At 38.0% G+C, this 23866-nt stretch overlaps 1 protein-coding gene across 7 annotated transcripts in view; it reads right to left on the minus strand.

Annotated features, from left to right (window-relative positions):
* TBC1D5 (TBC1 domain family member 5) overlaps positions 1–23866 on the minus strand; it is a 320349-nt gene that overhangs the window by 51539 nt on the left and 244944 nt on the right. For 4 of the 7 annotated variants that reach the window (XM_074574987.1, XM_074574985.1, XM_074574988.1 and 1 more), the window contains 3 exons: positions 10162–10247; positions 5161–5414; positions 791–856 (listed from right to left, as the gene is read on the minus strand). In XM_074574987.1, coding sequence (XP_074431088.1) covers positions 791–856; positions 5161–5414; positions 10162–10247 — 406 coding nt within the window. The remainder of the gene's footprint in view (positions 1–790; positions 857–5160; positions 5415–10161; positions 10248–23866) is intronic. The other 3 variants (XM_074574990.1, XM_074574989.1, XM_074574991.1) reach the window with 1 other exon arrangement.

The following is a 23866-nucleotide window of genomic DNA, read 5'->3' on the forward strand; positions in this document are numbered from 1 at the left end:
AGGATGTAGAGTATTAAAATTTGCAAAAAGAATGATATGAGTTTTATAAAACTTTTAAACTTCAGATAAATTAGCTTCCCTTCTTCTTCTATGCTGAAACCGGAACAAAGGCTTCCAGCATTTTTAAAATTTATTCAAACCATCTCATCACAGAAATCCCTATACTTATTATTTCAGGCCGAGGCAGGTAAGCTTCTCTTCAGACAAGTGCATTGAAGTAGATGTTCAGCTCAAAATCACAGCATCATAGAATGGTTTATGTTGGAAGAGACTCTAAAGATCATCTAGTTCCAACCCCCCTGCCATGGGCAGGGACACCTCTCACTAGACCAGGCTGCTCAAAGCCCCATCCAGCCTGGCCTTGAACACTTCCAGGGATGGGGCATCCACAACTTCTTTGGGCAACCTGTTCCGGTGTCTCACCACCCACACAGTAAATACCCGCCTCAAATATAACAATACAGAAGTAATGCAGCTAAAAGAGACATTGATGGTCGCATCGCCCCACATGACAAAGTGTGAAATGGACTACAGAGTACGAGGCAAATACACATTTTTAATGAAGACGGATGCTGGCGTACAGCGAACTAACTGGAGGGCCCCACACAGCACACCCAGGGAGTGATGAAGTGAAGCTGCTTTTTTTCTCTCTACACAACAGTGCCACTCGGTGGATGGACAATGGCAGTGAATGGAAGACGCCACGCATGGAAAAACCCACGGGGGTGGGTGGCTGCGGAGCTGGTGGGTGATGCTGGTGGCACAGCCGGACCCACGGTGGCCGCCGTACCTGTGAGGGCCGGGGGATGCTGGGCAAGGCCCGGCAGCCCCGCATCGCTGCCTGCGCCCGCCTCGCCTGGGGACAAACAACAGCGTTAGGAGGTTTCCCCAACAAATGCAATCCACTCCAGTAAAGAGCTGAGACTTCGGGGTTTTTTTTTCACGTGAAGACCCTGCTCTGAACACGAACGATATTGTGAGAGAGTGGTCTAAGAGCAGGCGAAAACAAATGGGGAGTTTTAATAATCAGTGCATTACATGCCACATTTAGACACGTGCAAAAAAGCAGTGTTTTTAAGAAACTGATTTATATCAAAATCTAAACTGAAAGAATCAAAACCTTTTTTTTCTGGCACTTTACACTTACACTGCTAGTTTGGGAGCATCATATTCTTACTGTCAATAAAATGGCAAAACTACTTAAGAACATGCATATTTATATGTTTTTTAAAGAAGAAAAAAGCTCTTTTGTGAATCAGTCATTTAATACTTCAATTTTTATTCAGTTCTACTATCACTAAGGACTTCTTTTTCCTTCTGAAAAAGCATATTCATTTTCTAGACACAGTTCATAAATAATTCTAAATATGGAGATCATTTCTTTAGGGCATATTCAGTGACTGCGGAAATTCTGTTCGTGTTACAACAAATACCACAGAAGTATCAACTCATAAAAACAAACAGTAGTCTGGAAACTCTTTAAATAGCTGATCAGAGTTTTGGCAGAACTTCATCTTCAAACTGGTCCTCTAACTTGTCCTTGTGATAGAGCGGCATTCAAATCAAAAGCCTTTTGGGGCTCAGCGTGAAAGAACCTAGAAGAAAAACTGTACCTGGGACTATCAGGTAAAAAGTGAAAGAGAAATGCTTTTTTTCTGGCAACACACTGCCATTTCATAATTAAAGAGTATCCAGTTTCTGAACACTCAAAAATCTAGTGGAACGCAAAGGGCAACAATTCTGCTTCTTCCAGATTTTTCATTACCAATATTTTTCTCTTTCAAGACAATGCACACAACTGACAATCCAATGAACTCAAGATTTGAATTTAACTTTTGTGCCAATGAATTCCTTCATTGTGTAGGATCAAGAGAATATTTTAATCCCTTTTCTATTAGCAGGCTACCTTGCATAAGTAATCAGTAATGATACCCAATCTTCTGTGCTGAGGACAGGCTGAATGGGATTAATATATCATTAGGAGGAACTGAATTTCCAATTAGGTGTCTGGATACTTTGTTCAACTGTTATTTGTGATATTGAAGACTCATCTGGAATTACAGGCTTGCAATTAATGTGGTGGGTGTTTGGGTTTTTTTGTTTTCTTTCTGTTTTTCTTTTTTTTTTTAATATTAGTTCACTGTTTTTCCATTTACGTTATCTAAATTATATGAATTTTTTCTTAAAGAAATTCCGCAAGCACCAAAACTTCGGAGTGAGAAATAATTACAATCGATTACGCAAACTAACCGTGCCTCTTCTAGCGCACAGCACAAGCTACCCCTGGAGGTGGCAGCGCAAATGGCACCTGTCACTGCTGCTGGTTTGTGAGCGGTAACTGCCATACGATTATTTTGCCAGTCCTGCAAGATATTTTGTTACCAAGGACTTCTTCACACTTAATAAAAAAGTAGAACGGGCAATTAGTTTAATCTCTTCAAATTTATAACCTTCTATATTTAAATTACCAGCGCTACTTGAGCATTCAAAACCTGAAAGGACTAATAAGATATGAGGAAAATGGATTACTTCCTTTACTGATTTATGCCTGTCAGATTTACAGCCCTTTGGTCTGTTATACCGTCCAACCTCAGTTGGACATCTGTGAGCATTAGATCAACTGGAAGTGCAAATGTCTGTCCATTTAAATCCCAAATCTGTGCCTCTGCCTACCTCAGCTAAATAACCAAGCTCCAGGAGGTTGAGGGAAGCTGCAAAGACAGTGAAGAACAGGAACAGAAGACAATTAGTGACGGCTAGTCAGTAACTTGTGAGTCTTATAGTTACAGACCACACCAAGTAGCTTTTAGATACTCAAAGGCTAGAGCAGAATCCAGAGTTTGAGGAAAAAAAAAAAAAAAAAAAAAAAAAAAAGCAGTGCAGAAGGTAAAAAGGCACTTAAAAAGGGGTGCGGGAAGTGCCCTCATTCACTGGAGATGCCGTACAGCACTTTCTTGAGTGCTGTCCTTCTGCACAGAAGTTGAGAATTTATTCTCGCTTTTCAGGCACGATGGAAATGGTGTGGCGTTGTTTACAAAAGTATCTGCATCATGCTTCAAAAGGGTCTTTTTAGCCTGTCTCCGCCACAGTGTCACTGCAAATAGGGCATTTTTTTTGGTAAGCTAATCCTGCATTTAAACGTACTTCAGGGAGAATTCACTGGGCAGCCTCTAAGAGACTTTATATTTCCATTGCTATTTGAGCTTCTCTTTAAAAATATAAATTAAAGCACTTGCACATATAGTTAGCTGCCATCATTCACAACTTCTATCCAACTACAGGCAATATACTGGTAACTGTACAGGTCTGGAACAACAACCATGGCACTAACAGGTAAAACAAAACTCACTGTCACCTCAACCAATTAAAAAAAAGTGTAGTGACATTTTGTTGCCTTTAAATTACTTTTGCAAGTGTTATATCAAAAATGCATAGACAGAATAGGGTGAGCGGAAGGTGCAGGTACTGGAGCATTGCAGTACGTTTTATTTCCTCTTACCATGAAAATTCTTTGTGCCCTACACCATTAATTTGCTTCATTTCTTAACTACTTTACCAAATCTCCATATTCCTGTTGACACAGAAACACATGCACAGTTTGTACATGCCAACGACTAAACACAACTACAATTTGTTATTCTGATTCTTGTATGGAAAGTCTCAGGATTTCTGGATGATGCAATATTTTAGTTGTCACACACAAGTGTAAACAGGGTCACCCTTGACCAGCTAGATCAAGATTAAGCTACAATCGATTCCACCTATAGAAGTTGCTTCAAATTGTACACTTTTTTCGTCTTAAGCAAGGAAAGAAAATAACCACCCGAGGACCACTTTTCAACCCAAAAGGTAAAAAAAAGAATAATGTGATAAGGGAATGATGGAAAACTCTTTTAAAAAAGCAAACAAAAGAGCCTGTCCAAAATGGTGGAAATTATTTTGTTCCACACCTAGTTTTACTTCTGTTGTAAAGAACGGAATTCATTTGCATCAAGGATTCACTGTATTTCAGTTTTACGTTTGCAGTGTCAGAGGCTGTAAAACCCTTGCTCTGGACCAATTTCTGAGATTATTCTACAATTCCGAGAGAAGCTGCATATCTGGATTTTGCCAAGCAGCTGCAGTGGCCCTCACGAAGTGCCTGCATCTCTCTGCTTCAAGAGAACACTTGTACCTTTCCATTCTGCTCCCTCAGTGTTTGCTGGGGATGCGATGCATCGTGAAAGGACTAACTTGGGACCGTATGGGTGCCACAGGAAAGGACAACAACTTCAGCTACAAAGTGTTATTTCCCTTCTCTTACACCTTCATAGCTGGTGAAAAATAAGATGCAATCCTACATAATGGTTCAGGGCAACCAGCACCAGTTATAACCAATACTTAGGATGAGTTGCTAGAAGCAGCAGACACCGTAGCATCCTGTGTGCTCCTTGCAAAGAACATACTGCTGTAGGCTGGCTGCAGATGAAAAGCAGTAACGCACCTTGAGCCTGGCAGAGTATAGGAAACAGCCACCGAAGCTGAGCCCTGACTTTGTTGTTTGAATAAACTGTCCTTGAGAAACATAAAAACAAGGCTCAAGAAAACGAAGTGGTGTTTACTAAACAGAGAAAGTGCAGAGGGCCACCACAAATTATTAAAAGGCAAATACGTGTCATTGTCAGGTAATTTCTCAAATAAGCTCCACGCATTCTAAAGGGAATAAGATTTCATTTATTAAGAATTACTCTGTAATTCTTAATTGATCTAACTTCCTTCGCCTGTATTTAGGTAATATTGTTATGCATGGGATTTGTGCCAACAGACTGAAAACAACTACATGAAATCAGTCTTATAGTTAAAAATACAAAGACAAAAATTAATTGGCTAATGTTTACGGTAATGATGTAGTTTGCTTGTATGTCTGATGTAATTTCTGGTTAATACTTTTATAAAGGGTCAAAAATTCCTATAGTATTTGTACATTCTTAAGACAATGTCTAATTCTGCATTATATTGCAAACCTGCTGCATAGATGCCCGGCTTAACAAAATTCTGTTTTTTCTGTGTCCTCCGAATATGTACCCACGGATATAAAATCAATGAAAGGACTTTCTTCTGTCGTGAAGGCGTAGGACAAAGCTTCCCTCTGTCGCCCGCCGCCCCACGTTTCACCTTTACCTTTGCCCAGCTGAACTGGCATGCTTTCCGACTTCATCATCCTCTGCTGCTGCGCCTGCTGGTGGTGCTGGTGGTGCTGGGGGGTTTCCACTGCGCTTCTGATGGGCATTGCAGGGGGGGGAAAGCTGCTCCCGCCGGCAGGAGTGCCCACAGCCCCGCCTGAAGCCATAGCTGGAGCAATGAGCTTGCGGCCAAAATTCAGTAAGCTGTTGGAGACTTTGTTGATGTTCAGCGGGGCAGCCTTAGCGCTGGCGCTGAAAAAAGAAGAGGAGAAATCATCACATCCTTGCCAACGGGTTGGGCAGACATAGCAATGCATGCGTCGTTCTCCGAAAAGGGGGGAAAATTTTTTTTCCAAGATTTGAACATTACAGAGAGGGCGTTTTACTACAGTTGCACTGGAATATACACGGGAACCGCAGGGACTGCATGTGGCGCGAGTTTTTCCCAACCAGTAGAGGATAATTTTTTTTGGCCCTTCCTTCCTGAAAAATGCAGCCTAACCCCAAACAAAGCAAGTTTGTACCAATTTTCTTAATTTGCCTTTTGAAAAGCAAAAAATAAAACGTGGCAAGAGGCAGTCCAGCCCTAAAGCATTGAAAACTTCATAAAACTGACTTTTTGCACTTCTGTGTCAAAGACTTCTTCAGTATTTACTTCTGCTAGATTAAATTCTCTGAAATGTTCAAAATAGCTCAAACCCAAACATTTCTTTTAACAGGCAAAACTAACACTAAACTGTATTTTTAGGTTGGCAGAGCTAAATGTCTCTTTACTTCACCTTCTGCCCAGCCCAGCCATTTCGAGCCAAGTGTTTTTCAAAAGTGATTTTGGCTGAAAAATGGCTTCAGGATATAACACATATACTGTATCATGATCCTGATCATTGTTACTTTTTATTTTAAACTACAGTGGTTATTTAATTCACTTCAGTTATATGCAACATTAAGAATGAGGAAACTGTCGAACCATTTAATCCGTCTAAAATAAAGAGGCAAAGAAGCTTCTAATTCCCAGTAGAAGTGTTCACATAACCCAAGGATCAGCAAAGCCATTCCTATTTGTTCATGCGACATTCTCCTGTTTTATATAATTAATGCTTGAAATAGCCTTCACAGAAATATATCACAATCGCAGGGACCTTTCCGCTCCTGAGGTTTTATTTTACTGATCCGCACTTCAGTGATATAAATAGCTGTCTTTAAAAAATTTGAAGAAATACATGCAATTAAAAACAATACAATCGTTGTACTGGGGAAAAAATAGTTTTGCAATGTTTTGGGGAAGTTTAACTAAAAATAAATTACAAATTAATTCATATGGGTGACTTGTAACTTGCGCCAGCACCTGGAAAAGTAATTTTGATTTTGCTTTTCACATCATTTCCCTATTTATCTACAGATACGTTTTTTTAGAATACACAATATAAACACACGCACTTATATAGAACATATCCAGAAAATAACAACAGCTGAGTTGTTTAGACTCAGAATAGATAGTTAAAATGAGAGAAAGCAGAAGAAAGCATGTGAGCCTGCACACTCACGAGATATAGCCCCAAGCTGCATGGGGCCCTCCTGCTATATACTGGTGATGAAGAAAGCAAGCACGTAGCATTTTTTAGGAGGAACATCAGCGCAGAGACTGGGACGAAGTGCTGCTTCCCAGTTTATGGAAGCTGGAAGGGAATGACTGCTGAATAACGATTACAGGGTGTTTCTGTGCTTCCCCATTTTATTGATCGGTTGCTGCTGATATTGCAAAAGGTCTTTGTGTAGCCACCTGAGAACGACTGACAAAGTCACTACAAAGTGAGCATCTTCAGAACTATAAAACACTCTTGCAGGAGTCCCAAATGGTTTCAAAAGCAAACTGAAGAGGTCCTAATGATTTTAAAGGCGAGGACACGTTAAATGTTTATCACTACTAGATTTTACTCAGCTACTACCTAGCAGATTCAGTTATTAATCAGTTCCCCAAGGTATTGCAGAGACACTTAAGGAAAAAAAAGGGATTTTTTATGTTCCATCACATATATGTGGCATCAGAAAAGTCAGCACAGGGTCTTTTGCTTAATGTTTTCTCCATTCCAGGAAGAAAACAAAGATTTTAGCACTGAAGGTGGAAGAAGAAATGCCAAATGCTGGCTTAGCAGATATCAGTCGGTTATCAACAGTTTGCAATGGATCTAATTACATCACTGATATTTGGGTCGTACCACTAATAACTTGGTTGATATTAAGAATCCAAACTCTAGTATATTGGGCATGTTTTTCCCCTCAGTCTACTGAAACTAATCACCAAGACTGGGGTGGTATGTATCACTCACTCACCTGAAACATCACCTTAGAAATAATGGGTTGCACACTGAGTCCTACGTTTGTCTTGTTGCTAGGTCTAGAGCCTTGACAATCAGTAAAAAAACACCCTTGACTTTGCAGCACAAAAAATGATATTTACTGGAAGTACATCTTTTTCTCTGACAGGCTGCCCAAGCAACAAAGCCACTGGACACTTTGAGCTAACCACTGCATCATTGGAATCGTGACGGTCCACGGATGCAGGAGACAAAGCTTACACAGCGGCTTGAGCATTTGCGTCCATCAGCTTCTTTCTTCTTTTTTCAGCTATATTTTGCTTAATAAGAAAAAGTTTTCCTTCTAGACTGTTTAATTTGCTGCTTTGACATATATGTAAACCAGGAGACGTTTATTTGCATTTGTCAGATGGTTGGAAAGAGACTTTTTGAGAAAAATCACTTTACAGGAACAACGAAGACCAAAAGTATTCTCTAAGCCATTATGTCCAAAATATAATGTTAAAAAATGCTTTCAACAACGATGTGCAATAATGTTTTATAATTATTTTAAAACTAGAAAGGATACTTATCGCAGCTCCTAATACCTACGCGTGATTTGGCTCTGCTATGGCACTGCTAATGATCAGCTCAGAACACATACATATACATGTACATGAAAAATAAATAATGATGCTATCTAAATTTCTTGTAAAGAGGTGGTCTTAATGAAAGTATTCTGAAGTAAAATTTATTGTGTAATTTCTCTGAATCACAGCTTCAGAAAATGAACAATAGCGAAGTGCTAGATCTCTGGAGGAGGTACCTTAAAACTGAGCTGAAGTTCAGGAAAATAAGAACAATGCATCTATTTCTTACCATTTAAATGTCTGATGTATTAATGCAAAGGACGATTGCAGCCATTAAACACTGATCAATGTCTACATTTTAGCCATCTAAATGTACCAGACATGCACAACAATTACAAGAAAAATGCTGATTGATTATGTTGTAGAGTTATCAACAGATGGATTTAAAAGTAAGGCATCAGTTTAAAAATACGAGTATCAAGGAGACGTGAATTCCATCTATGAAGCAAACAATTTTGTTTCATCACAATAAGCATCATTGACCTTGACTGTGAATGGTATATTTTTAAACTAGCAGTAGGAAGATGATTCAATCTCTGCAGTTTTCTGCTAAGATGAAAATGTTTTGTTTTAAGCAAGCGTTATTCAAAGGCATTTCTGTCTTCAGTAAGTAGCCATTATGAGAGATGAAAGACAAATACATGAATGTGATGGATTAAAAAGTTTTATATGTGATAAAATCAGCAATATATATTAGAGATTTGCCAAGATATTTTAAATATATCACTGAGCCTGTGGAATTAAAGATGAAAAAGACCTGGTAGCTGTTCTAATCCATCTCTCTGCTCACTGCAGAAACATTTCCTAATGTTACATCTTCCAGTTCTCTCTTTAGTGCAATCTTAAGCAGATTTAGCACATTTGACCTACTCTAAATGTTCCTATGTTGAGATAAATTTATCCTAGTTATTCCTCTATCCGAACTATTCTAAACTATTTCTCTTCTCCTTTGGTGTGTATCCTATATATATGTGTGCAATGAATTTATATTCCCACGTAGATTTAATGGACGTTTGTTTCCGTAGAATTTAGGTTGCCAACAGGTGTCATTCTTTTTGGGCTTTATGATCTATTTATTTTTTTAAAAATCATGGAAATGTTTATTTTGGAATTTTCGAGTTTAGGCAACTCTTGAGACCATTTTTCAAAAGACTAAATAAGTAAAAACATTAAGAAAATGTAATGGAACGCTGTAATTTTTTACACCCTTCCCTAACTTAAAAGCCTTCTTTTTTTTTTTTAAAAAAAAAAGCTTTTGCAGTCACTCTACTCAGCTTTAATTTCTGCTCCTTTCTCCATTTTAAGAACTTTTGAATCCACTCCATTTTAATTTTAGCTAGCTTTTAATGTAACTGATTTAAACAGAATTTGCAGGGGGGCAAAGCCAGCGAGTTCCTATAAATCAGCAGGCACAATATATGGCTGAGGCCAGGTGCAGTCCAAGGAACTGCCTGTGACAGTATAAATTGAAGCAAAGCATCGCGTCTAGAGCTGGTTTGCCCCACAGCCACCAGCAGCCACCACCCACCAGCGATGCGCACCCACGTTGTGGCCACCCAGTCGGGTGTCCACCAGATAAAATGGCCTTGACAAGGAATTTAAGCAGTACCAATACAAACCGCTTCTAAAACAAGGGAGGAACGTTGCAAAAAAGTTTAGTAAAAATTACTTCAAACTGGATTTACGCGAATTTAACTTACACAGCTTCTGGTAAGTGGATACTCCAGATTGCGATTAGATGCATTACGGGAAGTAGTTCAGCTACAGAACTCACACTGGCAACGTTTTACCCCCTGCTTTTAGTATACGCGTCATTGCATATGAACGTCCTTAGCCTTCAATAAATGCCAGCGAGCTGACTGCAAGGCTATCTGTAAAACTTTCATTTTTCGTGGAATAATAGGCAAGGTAAAGATTCAAAACAAATGTCATGAAAGAAACACACGTGCTTTTAATACTGCTTATTTAATTCCTGTTTGGGATAAAAGTGACGTCTGAAACATTTTGTTTATGTAAGGTCTTAGTTCATTGAACACACGTTCAGAAAGAGCTTACCGGGTTTTGTTCATCAAGTCTGCTCCACGTGCTTTGTAATAATCTAAATTTTGTTGGAACTGATGAGTCACTGGTCTTGGATTTCTCTAAAAAAAAAACAAAATCAAAAAAATAATACCTTATTGGAATTTTCTGAGATATTTAAAGCAGAGACAAGAAGTATGCTCATTAAGGAAGATTAGAAATTTAAAGAATAATTTCTTTTCCCAGGATCTTGATTTCTCAAAGCAGTAATGCTAGTTAAATAAAATCGAAGTCTTAAAAAAACTTAAAATAATCCCAAGCGTTACCAGGAAGTCCACTCCATGCTCACAGAAATTAGTGTTCTTCCACACAGCAACGGGGCTGTTGGCTGCAGTTGTAACATTTCTAACTAAATCCATAATTCGTGGAAATTTCAGACACCGATATGATTCCTTCCTCTAGCTCACGTACAGAATTTTACCACCTCCAAGCTAAAGTGATATGTTTTTAAGGAAAATGGTAATAGTAAGGAGAAACTATAGCTAACATTTTGAACTGAATGCATCACTAGCAGCGTCTCGGTGGAGCGAAGAATTAAATTTAGGCAGACAACCTGAACATTGCCACTAGATGGCACACGGAGCCCTTTTTCCTCTCCAAATTTCACCCTACTCAAAACGGAGGCGAATAAAGAACTGTCCCCCTACAATAAAATGTATATAATTAATATTGAAACCTGAAGTCACTTGTTAGCCTCCACCTCTGCCGCAGTGAATCTATTTCACTGGAGCACGCTGCCTTCAGTAGTTCTGAAATCTTCCTTTTTGGATCTAATAATCCACTGAACATTGATTAAGTGTAGACCACAGTATATGCATAAAGTACCTTGATCGAACGATGCATCCCGAAGGACATTATTTGGACGGGAAAGTAAATATTTATAAGTAAAAGAATTTGCATCCAGATGAAATCAAAATAACAGAGGTACACAGAGGCCCCTTTCTATATTTTTATATATAGATATATATAAAAATTAGAAGAGAAATGGCTTAAAGTAATTAATTTCTAGTGTAAGAGAAAACAGATCTAAATACTTTCCAAGTGTTTGCTTTAAAGGTTTGTTCATTCATAGGCTGTTGCCTTATATGAGCAAGTCTTCCTAAGTGCTGCTAGTAGTAAATACAGTTTTAATGAACTCCGCAATAACCCTTCTGAAACAGCCATTCACAGGTGAGAGTACATCATATTTCTGACGGAGTCAGTCTTCAGTTGTTTCAGTTTCACACGTTGTATTTTTGCCCTCCAGAATTCATTATAGACCGGAGTATCCGTAGTCTTATCCTCTCGTTTTCCACATAACTGCAGGTAACCCTCCTTCCCTGGAAACCTTATTTTTGGAGGAGGATATAGGAGTTGCATTTTAAAGACCAAAATATTGCACGTGCACAAAAGGAGAGAAGATTTAAAGAGGTGGTAGATATCAAAGGCCAGGATGATTTGTGGGGTCAAATGTAAGGCTGGGAATTTCCAGATTGTTTCCTGCAGTCAGAATTAATCTTGTATGAAATGTCTCATTTTCTTTCTTTGGAAACACATTAAACCTTTTAAAAATATATCCTGTTTGGAATGTTCATTAAAAAATGAAACAACTAAAAGCTATTAGAGAAGCATTAAAAAAATCCCCATCTATCCTACCACCCACATTGTAATGGCCGCTCTACGTTTTTCTTCTCCAGATATAAAAACAATATTTGCATAACTCTACCCATTCGTATGGCTTGTAAGTCAGTCCTCATCAACTGACAGCAATAACAATGAATCAGCTTTAGTTACTATTGCTCTAGTTTGGTAATTCGATGCATTTCTATGATAATCAAATCCAAACTGACGTGATGAGGATAACTGATGGTTCCGCGACTACTATGCGAGTAATCAGTGTAACTTTTCTCCTGTGAATTAAATAACCTTTTTCTCTATGTGTCTTGATGACCATTTCAACAAGGTGGAAGAGTAAGCGACGGTTAAAATAACGGACACTTCTAAGTCATAAGACAGCCTTTTGAAAAATTCACATTACCAGATGCTAGCCAGTTTTGCCATTTGTTTCCAATAGCTCAGTATATATTTTAAACTTAGCAAAAACATTGAAACATTGAAATTTCTTTTGCACCACTCAATAAATAATAATAAAAAAAAGATTATTACACATTGCTTCTAAATAGAAAAAAAAAAAAGGAGGAAAAGATCCTGTGGAATAGTATCTTGAAACATATTTATGCAGAAATGACAAGCAATTCAAGACACGAAAGGCTGATCTACTATCTAAGCACTTAAAGCCATTAATAGGAATAATGATCTAACTCGAACATATGAATGAGGCTCAAGCATTACTTTCACAGGGGCCTATTTAAATTCCTATGAGGTTTAAAGGTATCAAAGGAAGCAGCAGTTTAAAGTACTATTACATGCAGTGAAAAAAAAAGCCCCCAGAAAAAATGCTGTTGAAAAAACAACATTAGAAATGCAAGACAGTAAATACCAAGGGTTACTGCTGCAACTCCTTTTGTAACACTACAGAGATATCCTTTTGGAAAATTTCATTATTTTAAAAAAACCAACCTGATATATATGTTAGCAGACAAGTACCTACGAAGTGTCACCACAGGAATTTTAAATACTTCTGAAAACTGAAATTCAGACAGCAAAAATTACTGTTTTATGAAGATTATGATCTTTATGTCATTGTGATTGTCCTTTAGATTTTATATTCTTTTTAACCATTTCAGTAAGTTAAATAGAAGAAGCAGAAAGGAAAAGCTACGTGATTATAATGCCTCTTCCTTATGAATTTTAAACTAATTCCCTTCTGTAAGCATCCAATTTGAGCTGTCCCCTCTATTATATTCCATGTATTAGGATTGAAGACTAAACAAATTTATTTACATAAACATAGCTCCGTTGTTTAAAATATTCACAGTAACCACATTTTTTTTCCTGCACAGTGCAATTTAGAATGATCTTATTTGTATTTTTAATTACTTAAGCGAGTAGAATTTTTCCTTTTCTTTTTCAATTTATGTATGTATTTTGACTAGTACCTCAGATAAAATCTTGTTGCTTATAAGGATAATGTTAAAATGACAGTGAAATCAACCCTTCAAATTAGGAGTTTGTTGCATGCCCTTAAGAAATTGTGTAAGGGCATTATACGGATTAGCACATTTATGGTTTTCCCCTTCTAAGGAAAGAAAGCGCTTTCTCTCAGAGAGAAAAGCTGCCTGTGCCAGTACTAGAATCCTTCTTCCCCACACCCATTTTACAGGAGCAGGCTGCTGCCTTTATAATTCTTCTAATCTTAATTTCTAGCTAGAGCGAGCTTAGTTTCAACCGGTAGAAAATTCCCAATTTCTACTTCTAAAAGGACAGTGTACGAAATTCAGGTATAGAAGCACACATAGAAATGGATGTGATTTTGGACTTTGTCTCTTCACAATGTACTAGCCACTGCCCAAAGGGAAGAGATGCCTTAAAACGTTTCAGGTGTCTCTGAGGTATTCCTGCCTCTGAGCCCTTCCTTGCCTAAAAGATGCTCCCCCTTCCCCAATTTGCCTGCTGAAGTCCTAATTCCCATTCCTCCTTCTTCTGTTCCCAGCCACCACCAGACGGACTCACTCCAAATCCCACGGCTGGCAGGAGGTTCTCGGGGACTTTCTATTTGGTTTTATTCTCCTCCAGGGATGTGGGGCTGAGTTAATTTATACCCGCACCTGCTCTTTTCCTAGGCAGGGGGCTGAGGCCACGGTCAGAATCACACCAAACGCAGCAGAGATTCCCTAAACTTGCACAAACTGCCAAAAAGCGATTCTCACCAGCTAAGGATCGCTCTCCATATGCTCAGATTCCCTACTATAACCCCTTTCCTCCCCGGCCTCCAGAGACATATCGCATCACATTACCCACGGAGTAGGTATGATATAGCAAAGCACGTTTGTGCGTGACAGAAGTCACAGGCAGACTGTTCTACAACATACCAGGAAAAGCAGGTTACTGCTGCAACGTAACGTTTCACCGTTTGAATACACGTTATTTGTAAAAGTTTACACGCAGGTGTAAGTGGAGGAATCTTTACGACACTCCTTTTTCATCTTTGTTGAGGTATTTCCTCCCCCCCCACCCCGCCCTTAGGATTATTAAGAGGAAAAAAAAATCAAACCCAATTTCATGCAAAATCTAAAGGTTCAGAATAAGAGACAACAATGAAAAAAGATTTTCAATATGTCTGATGAAAAATGAGACTTATTTTAGCGAACATGCTATTGCCTCAATGCCAAGGGAAAAGCACTCGTCATTAGAGAAATGAATTGCTCAGCTGTTTATAAGCAAAAAGCTCTGGGGGAATTTCTCAAGGCCCAAACCACAAAGCATTGCAGGGTTACACAAACATATGTTGCAGGTGTTTTAGGGTAGACAGGTGGGAAAACCTCAGCTACTGAAAAATACTCCACTTAATAGATTGTATCTGAAACTAGATAACCTAAAAGCAACAGAGAAAAAACCAAACAAAACAGCAGCAGCGAATTAGACACACACGCAGCAATAGACTTACCAAAATAATCATCTCACTAGTGCCAAACGGGATTTTTTAAAACCATTTTTTTTTTTTCAATATATTAAACAAATGCTGCCAAACATATATCTTTTTTCTAAACTAATAATATTTTAAGCTTAAAACCGAAGAACAGACTGAACTAAACATATATAAAAAAAGAGAAGGATGATGACGCAGTGTTGTTCTTTTTATTTAAACAAATATTTTTAAGGAGCCACTTTGCTCCTTTTTACCCTCTTCAGCTGACAGGGCAATACTGGATTTTTTCATAATTCTCATACAGTCTAATTTTTGTATTAAAAGTCTTCTATTTTCCCTTTCATTTGTTTCTAATGAAAGCTGGAGGAGCATATATATGACCCTATATTCAGGAATGACTGGACGGTCAGCAAAGGTTTACCTTTTCCTTCTGGATCACCTATGCTTCTTTCTTCAATAAAGATGATATAAACATGGCAAAAATTTGGACTAGGATCAGAGCTGAAATATAGCCGCTGAGATGCGGATAAGGAATACAGTTTTTTCAGTTCGGCAGCAGTTTTTCACTAATAATTAATATGAAGTGCATACTAATGATTACCTAATAGCCTAGATGCACAGAGAATTTCACCTTTCCTTTTTTTATTCTTTTGACAGGTATCCAAGCAGCTGTCTCCACTTTACGACTAGACTTAGAAAATACAAGCAATGGCTGAACATTACATAAACACACCACAATATTTTGTATACTAAACAACAAACCCACCCCAAACTCTAGAGCACCCAAAGCAAATGCCATTCCCCAAATAAAACTTTCCTTTCACCTTCTAATTTTCCTCCTCCCTAGTTATACCTTCTACAGAACAAGCAACCTGCTGGAGCACAAAAAGTACTCCATCCACCTATGAACCACTGAGTAAAATGCTTACTACAAAGAAAAAAAAAATGGTGAGGCATTAGAGGACATAATGGGGTATTGGCAATTCTCAAGTGGTTCAAAAAAGCAAAATATTATCCAAAACACAGGTTGATAGTCTGCATCTATCAGCCCTACACATGGAAGTAGCACAACATGAAGAGTACCCTGCACAGAACTAATAAAGAACTTCCCTTAATCGCGGGAGTCAGGAGATCCATGCACTAACACTGGCGTTGGCAAAGGAACGCCATAATCCTCAAACTGGGAATAATACTTCCTGTTTACATTTTTCAGAAAGATGCTGTGGGTCTCAATCGCAGAACTCGTTATTTACAACGCAATAACAGCATGAAGAATTATCATATTTAATTGTTTCTAAAGAAAATTAGGGAGTGCTCTTCTTTTTTTCTTTTTTCCCCCGAAACAACAGAAATTCCCCGAAAGAACTGAAAATTCAGTTAATTGGGTCAAGGCAGGAAGAAACCCCTGAACTCCGATCAAGCTGAAATAAATTATCTCCAGTTTTGTTACGTGACAACCCTCCATTCCCCTGGCAACTAGAAATTTCAGATTCCAGGAAGATATTTTAAATACCGTGCGTTATGGTCTGTTTTTAACTTCATACACACATGCTTTCTCTCACATGGGCATTCTATGACAAGAGATGAAGAACTGAAAAAAATGACAAGTGAGATTTAAAAAAGCTTCAGTGACTTGACTGAAAGAAATTTCTACTTGTATATTTTGGCTTCTTGTCCTAACCAATTGGAAAGCTTTTTTTTTTTTAAATTTATTTATGGTTCTACAGCGTATTGTATTTTAACAGGTAGATCAAATGCTACCAAATCAGCTCTAATCGATATTCCAGACAAAAAGACTCCGTCCCGTCAACGTTCAAGTTCGTAACCTGCGTAAAATCCCCATCTTGCACCAACAGAATCGCTTAAGTACCTTTTAAATCTGCCTCTTAATTTAGTCGCCTATTTTTCAGCTGAACCCTTGGTTTTAAGAAGTAAATTAACTAAATAGCGAGGTATAAATCTGACAGTGTTCAGCCCTACCCCGTGACAGATTTATGCTCTGGCATCTTGCAGCCCCGCACGGTTAGGAACAGGAGTTTTACAACATTGTGGAGGAAAGATCCAGGCTTTTGAAGGGAACACACAGCAAGCCTTGCTTTAAACCCTGGAATGCTCCAAATTATGAGATTTAAAATATGACATCTTTATGTACAGAAAAGCTACCACATTATGGTTTTATTGGCACTCGTTTTGGACAACCTGCATAACCCACTGATGGCTTTGTAAGTAATGCAGTTATCCGAAGCTTATACTGATAAAACCCTTATAACCACACTTACAGCATTATATCTTTTCCAGATATACGCTTGTACACAAATCTCACCTACCAGGGAAAAACAAGAACATTTTAAGGTGCAATTTGTTTATTTCTGCTATGTGGAAAAGAATCGGATTAATTTATGTTCCGCGTGTAATGTGCTATGTAAAACACTTGAAAAAGGTCCCTGGGGGAGTGCAAAAGGCTCTGTCAAAGAGCCCCATGCACACACACCAGCAAAAGGAATACGACGTCCAAGTCTTTTTAGCAGAGAGAAGCTAAGGTCCTGGTGCTGCGGGACAAGCAGCTCCTTTCAGTTTGGGATTCCAGTAATGAGGATACTGTAGAGCCATTCTGAACACTACTGCTCCCTAGAAAGATAAAGGACAGAGTCCTACTTCACGTGTCCAAACCTAATTTTCCTAGAAAGTTACAGTAAAAGCTAAAATGTACCATTCCCACGTCTAACTTGAAAGTATATTGCCCTTTCAGAGAAGCGTTCCCCAATACAAATGTACTCAAATAGCTTTGTATACAACAATTAATACATTAAAATTTACCATAAAATATGTCAATACATCAGCAGTATATCTACATTTATATGAGAAGAGACTGAACTTAAATTCCATCATAATAGATTGGATATGATTCAGTAGCTAATCTTTCATACATTATTGAAAAGTTATGAATCTATTTTTATATAACACAGTTTGTTTTGCAAATTTTAGTCAAATACATAAATTATGATATGGAGAACTTTTGATTAGGTAGAATGGAAGTGCTTTAAGTGTTTTAAGTGCTTCCTTTTGATAAACTACCTTGCAAACTAGAAGTGATTAATTGAATTGTCAGGTTGCACATGAGAACCATAATCACCTCACTCTAACACTGTTAAATCCATTTTATTAGTGTAATTTTATAAATAACATCATTACTCTTTAGGAGAGGGTCAGTAGCTTTAGACGACATTTTAAACAGAAGTAAACCAATCATTTGAAAGAAACAGCCCCAAGAAATTCACAAGCAGTAAGTTTTATTGGTAGCTAAAGTAATTAAGAGCTTAAAGTACTTCAGCTTCTTGCTTTAGCATCAAGTACAATCAGAATTGCTTTTACTTTGCTACTAAGGATATCAACTTGCTCAAAGAGAAAGCACCGTTTAAAGTTTTGGCTTCCAATAATAACCTTCTCTTCCATCTTGCCTCTCTAAAGTACTTGCCCGTAACACGACAGAGTCTATAAATTCCCAGTGAATATTACTGGGAGCACTGATCAGCACAGGAGAATAATTCCTTCCCTATTTCTAAGTTTTCCCTGATTGCCCCTCTGGCCTGAACATGATGTTGCTGCATCTCATGCCTTTTCTTCCTGATTAATAGGGAAGACACCTCAGTAAAAGGCATCATTATGAAATCTGCAGAGAAGATTCAAAAATGCAAACACGTTTTTTGTGTGTGTGTGTCTGCAATTCTCAGTCCAATTGACTGATCACCAACTAGTTGCCTTGGCTATTTATTGAATAATGCATATGTTACTTGCTCTTCTATACAACACTATTATATACTTAATATTAGTCTAAAGTAGGAACAATGGTTCCTAACTTGCCTTTAGCTGTCTCCTCTGAAAGACTCTGCACCTCTCCACCCACCTAGAAATCACCAGCCTTACCACCAATTCCCGACCACCCTCAAGGCCAGCAGCCCTCCTGCTGGCTCACACAAGACTGGCAATAAGAACAATTAAGTCAACATGCCCTCCTCGTCAGGCTCTGCTCTCAGTGCCGGGAGTGCAGTCCCATCTCAGTCGGCCCTACGCAGAACTGGGACAAGTCCTTTGTTTCTGCACCATCTCACTTGCGGCACAGCTTTGTCTTAACTATAAGAGGTGTCACCTCTTATAAAAGCCTTGCTTTATTCTGTATTATTTCCCACCATTTTCCTATTCATTTAAATGTAAGGGCTGCCTAACTTGCATCGATACAATACCTGTGGGTTCTTAACCAAGTAACGGGCCTGTGCATGCAACATTAAAGAGAGCAATACTCGCAACTGCACCATGGTTGGCAACCTATGAGGTCAGCTCACTCTTTCCAGTGATGACTACTGTGTGAAGTATGATTCCGAGGAACAAGAAGGACTGTGAAAGATTTCTCATTCGAAAAGTCTTGACTAGATGACTAATGAACCGCTTTCCAAGATTTTTTCCTGACAATATTACTTGTGACATACAGGATACTTTGAAGAAGACGACTATTTTATGGTGGGATGACCAAATGGTTAACGTATCAGGGGAAATTGCAATGAACTTCAGGAGAGATGAGAAAGTTGTTGTACTATGAGTACTGACCACACAGCCTTTTTATATTTTAAAATGCATAGGTGCACCGGGAATGAAGGTTTTGAAACAAATGTACAAAAATGAAGAAGATTTTTAATTCATTGTACACTTACTATTTTTATGTGGTACTATGGCAACATGGTTATTCCAAGCAATTTATCATTAAACTCATAGCTGCCTGTCATACCTTATTCTATTAATGAAACACAATAACTGAATATTTAAAACAAGAATTCTTAAAACGAAGCACGGCCTATCTCCTTGGAAAGCAAAAGCTTCTGATTTTACGAATATGAACATAAACAAAGAACACGATATCATGGCTTTTACATGTAAAATACATGCAATTCTTAGTTGTATAGGTCCACATTAAAAAGCTTAGCATGCAGTTACAGAAAAACCATCGATTTATTCAAGGTGAGGTGTTTAGACTACATCTAACCATTTTGTATTTGCAAATGGGGAAGTCAGACCAGCAAAGTGATTGGGTTGACTACAAGGAATTGAATAGGGATCAATTTGAAGACCCTGATACATTTTTGTTCATAAAAATCTATCTATGTTGCATTAAACACCCAAGATCTTAATCTTTCAGAAATTAAGGCAAAGAGAAGTTCTCTGTGAATTGCTGAAAGTAAATGCATTTATTTTGTGTTTCTCCTAATTCCTTTCCTCCCAGATGAAGAGACATGTACTTGGCTTTTCTGGAAAACCTTGTTTCCTTTATCAGACACATCCCCTGTCAAGGCAACTCTCCTTTAAAGTGTAGGTGACCCTACTGGTACCACCAGCTCACACTGCATTGGGATATCCATTACCCCAGATTTCTGATACTTTTCATACACCCCAAATCCCTAAAGCATAATTGCGAATCTCCTGAAAAATCAGTCACATTCTTCATGATTGAAAATAAAAAGCAAAGAGCAAACGGTTGTTCAAGGCTCCCTCCCCCTTCTTGGTACCCCACTAACAACATGGACTCCACACCCCACTCAAGGTGTGCAGGTACAAATTAATGAGCTGCTAATGCCCAAACACTGCCAGATCCCAACTTCTGATTGGCTGCAATCTGGTCATTAAAGAGAGGTAATTAATGCCAGATTGCACACACAATGCTAACAAACAAACAAAACAACCCCAAACCTGCTTTTCTCCTGCCACAAACAGCAAAACAAACAATACTGACATAACGGCAGCTTTCAAAGGACAGTTGCAGCTCTGCAGCGGCACCTCAGTTAATGAGTGTATAGAAAAGAATCTATCTGAAGAAGAAGAAAGTGAAACTCAACAGCCTTTCAGGCACATGAAACTAGCTTGGAGAAAACTCTGAGAAGGTGGCAGCTACTTAAGAAGAAAATTCAGCTGAAAAGAAATGTACAAAGAGTTCGGTTCAAAATTTCAGTAATGCGTTTTCCCCTTGTCACTTATTGCTCAGATTGTGAAAAGTGTTAAAAGCTGGAATGCAGATTTCTTTGACTAATCGTTGTATGCGTGATCATGGCCATATATTATTGCTTAAGTTTTCTGGCAGCGCTTGTAATTTCAGTCATGACGAACTAATACGACTTCTTTGAAATGTCATGCATGCTTTCTCATGGATTTAGTTAGAATTTAATATTATTATACGGACACTTTCAATGTCAGCAAATATCTTAAAATACATTGTTGAGAAAATAGCAGCAGCAGTAACTAGAATATTATTAGCACAACCAACAAATTAATTCCCATCAACTAAGCACAGTCACTCTCTTTTTTCTTTTTTTGAACCGATGGCTTATGATAAAAGGTGTCTTGACTGAATTAAGCTCCTAACTAGCTTGCTCAACGAATAGGGTAACTCACCACGTTAGAATACTTGAATTTACAAAAATATAAAGAATAAATACAGCAAGATTTCAGACAAAGGATTGTTGTCAGGCTCTTAGTATGCAATGTAAAGCTGTAATATTCTATGTAGTGCTTTAGTTTTCTAATAAGTCATTGTGATAAGGTTAACACTTCAACACAGAACAACATACAAATAAGAACACCCAAAGATGAAAATTACTTTGCTTATGTTGCTGTATTAGAATTTTATTTGCTAAAGGGTGAAAACAGATTTGCAAAATTCACAGTTAACTTAAAACAATAGTTTTAAACCTTTTATTCCTAGCCCTGCCTGCCTTCAGGAAGGAAAGAACATCTGGTTATTTAAGGAACACAATATGTTCACATTTTCTATGACTTTTGTTTCTAATTGGGTTTTTTAATTTTTTTTTATTTGAACAACTCTAGTTAGAACTATGTTTTTTAATCACTTTATATTTTTCCACTGCCCTACCTCCGTATCTCTACTTCTTTATTTCACAGCCTTTGCTTTGAAAATTAACGTGCTCAATGGTTTTGATAAGGAAAAAAAATGAAGAAAACTAGCCAATCCTGGGATATTACATACACAGAGACACACCTTCAGTAAATGCTTTAGGATATACACAAAAAAACCTTCCTTTACTTTCTCATTGCACATATATATATATATACTTTTAATAGCCCATTCTTCCGTAAGAAGCTCTACTTCTATATTCAGAAGACTGCAAGTGCGTAGAAGTTACTTTCATATAAATAACTGGTCAAAGATTAGAAATATGAAACAAATACTCTGCTAAGCAGGTTAACTTTATCACACTATGCAAAGGAAACAATACTGATTTGAGCTTTTCATTGTACGTTTTCCTAAGAACTGGAGCTAGCCATATGCAGAAAAGATTGAAATTCAATTATTCTGCACTGACCCATACTCGTGCCTGTAAAATTAGTATCTCTCAGGCCCCCCTTCAGAGACAGATGCATTAACTTATTTTCAGCTATTATGGAGATGTGTATTTCTATTCCATGGCACTGGAATATATATATATCAGGGATTTGGTACCTAAAACGTCCTCTCATCCCAACTGCTAACTGAAGTTCACAAAGTGAAAAGGAGAGCTGTTGCGTGCATTAGACTAATGGGAAGCACTAAATACTTCTCATGTTATTGTTATTACTGGATAATGCTGAGGCTTCTGCTAAGGTTTGATTCTACAAAAGGTCAGGAAATTGTATTTGTCTACCTGTAAGAAAAAAATGCCACCTGTCTTTTAAGTATAGCTTTCTTTTTGACATTTAGGTTGCTCTCCTGGTGATGACAGCAGTGTAAAGAAGCAAATAAAACGTGACAGGTTCATCCAGCCAAAGTTTAGCTCTCCTGATAGTCTACAAGAAAAATAAGTAAGGAGGAGATCGCTGTTATGTCAGACCAAGGAAACAGAAGAAATAATGTATGTTATTAGACGTACACACCCAGACTATCTCCAGAATCGGAAGCTATGGATGGAAAGGCCCTATCAGGTCCATCTTAACTACTTCACCATTTATGACAGAATTGTTCCTTAAGAACCTTTCAGTTTTATGTACATACCACAAACCTTTCTTTGTCCAAATACCCCACAACTTCCCCTCAGTGAGATTATCTGGCATTTACCTAGCTGCAAAAATAAAACCAAAGACAGTGTATATTAACAAACCTGCAAGAGGCAGATTCCTGTTTGTCCCTGTCTGTGACTTCTAAACTGCACTTCTTGTCCAGCTGAGATTTAAAGCTCCAAGGGGCAGAGAGCATGCCTCTCTCAGATATTTGGAACAACACTAAACTTTCTTGCTATGTTTGACAAATAATGAAATCAGCCACTAGACCATGCAACAGTCTCCCAGAGAAGAGTTCCCCGACTTCACATATTAAAACCCAAGCAAAATCTTGGAAGAAATGTCACACAGAAAACTCATCCCTGGCTCAGGAGATTTAAATTGCACTGAACCAAATGTAATTTCCCATTAGAAACTAGAAGCTGGTGATGGAGAAATGCACAGGCAAACATCAAAGGAGAGAGAAAAATCATTAAGCACTGAATTTGCTAATCATCACTTACAAGTTACACTACTGACTAAAATCTCCTTGTCGTTTCTTCCAATCTCCTTTTATCTGCTCAGGGAATAAAGGCAAACTGAATTATCTTTATGCAGACAGTAAAAAAAAGGTATCATAATTTTCCCACTTATATCGGTATATAATCTGTATACTGACTTCGGACTCCTACAGCACCCATGATGTCTTGTTGAGTCGTTCCTTTCATTCTGTGTTAATGAAAAATTTTGACGGTCTTGGAAAATTTTTATGTGTAAGTCTTCTAGAATAACAAGACTTCCATTTCAGAAATACGTTGTATTGAACCAACATATGCTTAAAGGCACATAAGTGAAACTTAAAAATCATACCTGGGGAAAGATTAGAAGCAGGTACGTGAGTCACAGCATTGAAAATACATTTCTTTCTCAGACCAGGAACTTTTTCTCTTAGAGTCATCCTTTAGAACAGTGTAAGTTCCTTACTGTAAGAAGTCCAGATCTGTTTATTCAATCTCAACCCAAAGACCCAACATAAAACAAGAGGTGGCGGGAAGTCCATTAGGGCTCTTGATTCCCTGGAAACCCCAGCTTCCTAACCCTCAGAGCACTTCCCAAGCAGACAAGTACAGCTCAGAAATA

The sequence above is a fragment of the Larus michahellis genome, chromosome 2, assembly GCF_964199755.1.
Source record: "Larus michahellis chromosome 2, bLarMic1.1, whole genome shotgun sequence".
Taxonomy (NCBI): domain Eukaryota; kingdom Metazoa; phylum Chordata; class Aves; order Charadriiformes; family Laridae; genus Larus; species Larus michahellis.